Source organism: Cibotium barometz, chromosome 20 (genome assembly GCF_041138505.1).
Source record: "Cibotium barometz isolate CiBa-2024 chromosome 20, ASM4113850v1, whole genome shotgun sequence".
NCBI classification, from domain to species: Eukaryota; Viridiplantae; Streptophyta; class Polypodiopsida; order Cyatheales; family Cibotiaceae; genus Cibotium; species Cibotium barometz.
In genome coordinates this window covers 33,117,993-33,122,655 of record NC_141065.1, presented here as the reverse complement: position 1 = coordinate 33,122,655, position 4,663 = coordinate 33,117,993, and the positions used below count along the sequence as shown (strand labels likewise).

The following is a 4,663-nucleotide window of genomic DNA, read 5'->3' as shown; positions in this document are numbered from 1 at the left end:
AGAATTAAGTGTGTGGTTTAATGATTAAATGAATCATTTTTCGGGAATAGGTGGTCACGATCTAAGAATATATGTTTTGATTTGTTTATAATTATCTGTGGTGGATACAGATCTGTTTTTTTTTAAGTTAGCCTTTGAACTTAGAAACCTCACTTAAGTTCTGATTTAACTACATAGCATGCACCTTGATACTTTGTTGATTTTTTAAACCTACATGTTGGTGGCCTTGTTTAATGATTAAATGGATTGTATTCTAGTTTTTCGAGTAGAAGGGTATGCATACTAACTCAAATTGTTAAAAGCTCCTTCAAAATTGGTTTATGTATGCATACAAACACAACACACATGTGTTTATGTGTGTATTTGGAATCTTGCTCCAAATTTTGGTCGATAAGTTTTCTTTTGAAAATAAGTATTTAAAAGAATCACATAGGCAAACATACATGCTTTGCCCTAGGCTTTTTTTTAAAAAAGTGCATATGGTTAAGTACATTACTTGTATCCATAGATTTTTTGGGACTTAGTTCAAAGCACAAAGGAGACTTTGGATTTTTTTTGGAAACTCTTAAAATTATAAAACGTTACCTTATACCCTTATAAACAAATTTACGCTAAAGAAACTCTCCTAAGTGTTGGAGCACGAGTATACTGATGTCATACATGCATAGACAACAAGTGTGAGCACGCAATGACACCTAACCTTCCAACAAGTTGACTACAAGTCCTAACTTAAGTTATTTGTTGATGGTGGCAAGTAAGGAATTTGATCACTTGTCGGTGGGCGCGTTGGATAAACCGGAGCTCGATATGGTTTTTTACATCAAATTAATGATGGTTTTATGATTCTCACTACTTTCAAATAAACCTTTTTGGCCCCCTTTTTTGGAAGACTAATTTAAATACCCTATGTACTGAGGACTTACTAATAATTTTTTTGGAAGACTAATTTAAATACCCTATGTACTGAGGACTTACTAATATTTTTTTTTGAAGATAGCCTTTTTGATAACTCCATTGACTGCAAGTTTCCATCTTAAAATACAAGCTTGTATGATTGAGCAATTACATTAACCAGATGCTATCTTCTTTTTAGACCTTATAACTCTTGTATGATTGGGAAATTATATTAATCAAATACTATCCTCTTTTTTGACCTTATAACTCTTTACTAACTAAATGTTCAACATTTTTTTAAAATATTAAACACTAGGGTGAATTACTATGGGTTAGGAAACATCTAACACACAATATCACCTCGCCCATAAAGTGAAATTTATGGAAACCCTTGGAGTTTAGTATTTAATTATCATATCTAACACTTTATATGTTTCTTACTTTTTATTTTTTGAAGATTTAAAGATCTAACTTAAAAAGTTCTTGGTTGTTTGTTGTAAATTTATAGAATCTGCAAATGGATCAATGAATTGGGGGCTTTTGGCTTTAAGAATCCACTTCTTATACCTACTCCTTTGATTCAATCTCTAGTCTCTTGTTTTGATTTCCAATAATTTCATAAACTTATCATAGATTTTGACATTTTAGCCCTTGCCATTGATACTTCATCTATTCGAAACATTGCTTCTTTCAACAACGATTGGCTCATGCTTCTCAATAAGCTTAGGGAAAATCCACAGGATGGGATTGACAAACTTAAAATCTTTCTTGAACTCATTCAAGATCTAAAAAATAAGGACCACATGACAAACTTGGTTCTTGCTCCATGGTAATTGTTACATGATGCAGTGAGGATTGGAAAGTTAAGGACTCACTAGAAAAACACATTTTGTCAATAAACAAGTTTGAGAGTTTATCACAAGATCTTACATTAGATGAGTAATAACTCACCTACTTGTTGACTAGAGTTGTCCCTACTAGTAATGGAGAGATGCCATGTGGACTAAATACTAATGAATAAAGTTTTATACCACTTAACACAAGAATTCAGAAGTCAAATAATGTTTGCAATTGTTGGAATGAATGTGTCTTTCGTCCCATTTTTGTCACGTCCTTTATTTTGTAAAAAACGAAGCCATAGTTGCTTACTTGGGAGTAACTGATCATTTATTTAGGCATGATGTCTTGATTTGGATTTTTTTTATAAAATATTAACACAAGTGATACTCATGGATTACTAAAAGTTTTACAATGTGCTACCATGGCTTCCTTGGCACATGCTGCTTTGAACTAGTTCAAATCTAATGATAAGTGGGTGTGCCATCGGGCAAACGTTATGAGGGTGTCCAATAATTCCACCGCTCTCTCAAAAAATCGTCCTTCGCAAGGGTGATTTACACACGAATCTAACTTTAAACAGACCACAATGTTTAAAATTAACACTAAGCTAACTTTAAAGAGACCACAAAGTTTTAAATTAACGCTAAACACAAGACAATCCGGAATAAGTGATCTCTTAACAGCCAAAATTCAATTAACTCAATTCATCATGCAGCGCTATACAAATCAAAGAATCCAGATTGATTTAAAGTCACTTCCGAGAGGGCCCGTCAGGAGCATAGTCCTGAGGGGGACGAGAGGGACCAGAGGGAGGCACAGGGATGCGTGGGCGCATGTGGGTGGCGAAGAAGCTGGGGCCGTCAGGAGTATAATCATGGGAGGGGCCGGAAGGAGGCACAGGGATGCGAGGGCGGACATGGGCGGCGAAGAAGCTTTTTGCGGGTGGCAGGTTGGGCTGAGGTCGTTTATCAGGGAAGTGGGAGGGCGATAGCTGGATGCTGTGATTGGGAGTGGTCACATCGCCCTTGGTGGAGCCCGAGGGAGGCACAGGCACACGCGGGCCAATAACGCGACTGCACAGCCCTGGTCCTGCACAGTGCAAACACAACTCAATTAATTAACGCAACTCCAACACAACCGCAAGCCTGAGAAGCACGAGAGTATAAGTAGTGTCTGTAGGTGTACCAACCTGTGAAGCACGAGAGTATAAGTAGTGTCTGTAGTGTCTGTAGGTGTACCAACCTGTGAAGCACGAGAGTATAAGTAGTGTCTGTAGGTGTACCAACCTGTTGCTGCAGCGGCGCCGAGCCCAATGGAGAAGACACGAGGAGCCATGGTACTTTCTGCTCTTGCGCCTGAGCCCGTAGCGTAGAAATGTCGAAGAAGACGAGGGCTGCGCAGCCTGCGCTACGTTTATTTATAGGCATGGTCATCGCGCCACCAGCAGCCGACCACCAATTCAATATTGGCATGCGCTACGATTTTTAGGGCTTATAGGAAAAAAAAAAAAAGGTAAAAGTGAGAAATACAATGACCAACTAGATGAGCTCATAAGTTATCTAAACCGTCGAAAGCCCCCACATTCCTTAAAAAGGGATGAGGTGAAACCGTGCATGTGTGTGTGCTGAACCTCCTCAGATATCTAAAAGATATACAACTATTAGATAACTATTACGTATATGTTAGGTGAGCATGTATTAATCAAGTCTTAGCTAGCTACACACTCTAACTGTTAAGTAGCTACTGTATCTATCTATTAAGTAGCATAGCTAGTTACCTCATAGATAGGCTTCAGATATATACAACTATGAGAAAGCTATTAGGTAAATATTAGATGCATAGTTATTCAACAACTATTGGGAATACCTATAATACATCTAGTAGATGAATTGGGTGCTCGATGTAGTTCTTTTGACCAATTCTTTTTTGACATATGTCCTTTTTGTTAGCGGACACACGAGTCTCAGTTGTCTAAAAAATGACCACGAGCTCCTTTACCTCATCAGGTATGCAGCTTCTTGTGGTTGTTTCCTATGACATGTGGAGAAAGACAACATGGAGTTATCATTTTCAAGTTCCAGTCGAGATTTCGCCACATAAAAGTTTCTTCTGTCACATAGATAGTAGCTTAGAGACATCAGTGAGTTTGAGGCCAGCTGGCTCCTTTGATTATTTTGAGTTTAAGAGCATCATCATGGCATACCTTTTCAGGAATAATTCATCCCTAGACCGTGGCTTCTTCAAACTTTGGAGCGTGTTGCGAATATTTGCTATCAAAGCTGTTTGAACATTGTTTTGGTGCCTTGGAGATGTGTCTTGCAGATCTTTTAATGACGTATGAAGGATTGGCTGATTCAAGATGACTTTATCAGTGGCCATGTCCATTCCATTTGTTCACTCATGAAAATATAGCAAAATCTCTTTTGAAATTTTGGCTCTTCTTTTGTCATCCACAGTCTCTACATGGTCCTAGTTTCTTGCTTCCTATGCTTTTCTTTTGTTTCTGGATCTTTGTTTTCTTTTACGTTGTGCTTCATATTCCCTAATGAACTTACGTTCTTGGGATGGGAGTGCATCAACCTGTAACATATAAACTTATGTAAAATCCCCATTTTTGCATTGTGTAGAAAGAGAAAGAAAGATAGAGAGATGAGTGTTCAAACCTGCAAAGTTTCAACTTCTTCCAAATCTTTTAGCTCCACCATGTTTCTCTTTTATGTATTCAGTCGGATAGAGAAAGAGAGTACTCAGCTGTCTGTGTGTGTGTGTTGGTGGGAGAGGGAGAGAGAGAGAGAGAGAGAGGGGGGGAGAGGGAGAGGGAGAGAGAGAGAGACATACAAAGAAAGAGAGTATTCAGCTCTGTGTGTGTGTGTGTGTGTGGGAGGGGGAGAGAGACAGAGAGCACGAGGCAGAGGGAGAGAAAGAGAGA

At 38.3% G+C, this 4,663-nt stretch overlaps 1 protein-coding gene across 1 annotated transcript; it reads right to left on the bottom strand.

Annotated features, from left to right (window-relative positions):
- Positions 1–3,903: 3,903 nt before the first annotated feature.
- LOC147627798 (uncharacterized) lies at positions 3,904–4,439 on the bottom strand. The gene is made up of 3 exons (XM_086814265.1): positions 4,398–4,439; positions 4,225–4,314; positions 3,904–4,083 (listed from the first exon to the last, which is right to left on the bottom strand). Exons 1-3 carry the CDS (start codon positions 4,437–4,439, stop codon positions 3,904–3,906), a joined length of 312 nt encoding a protein of 103 aa, XP_086670391.1.
- Positions 4,440–4,663: the final 224 nt, after the last annotated feature.

Bases quoted from the DNA above. Each gene is read 5' to 3' on its own strand.
- LOC147627798 (XM_086814265.1), bottom strand. From the start codon at position 4,439: ATGGTGGAGCTAAAAGATTTGGAAGAAGTTGAAACTTTGCAG. The intron at 4,315-4,397 runs GTTTGAACACTC...TATATGTTACAG, and splicing joins AAGAAGTTGAAACTTTGCAG to GTTGATGCACTCCCATCCCA. The intron at 4,084-4,224 runs GCATAGGAAGCA...ATCTTGAATCAG, and splicing joins GATCCAGAAACAAAAGAAAA to CCAATCCTTCATACGTCATT.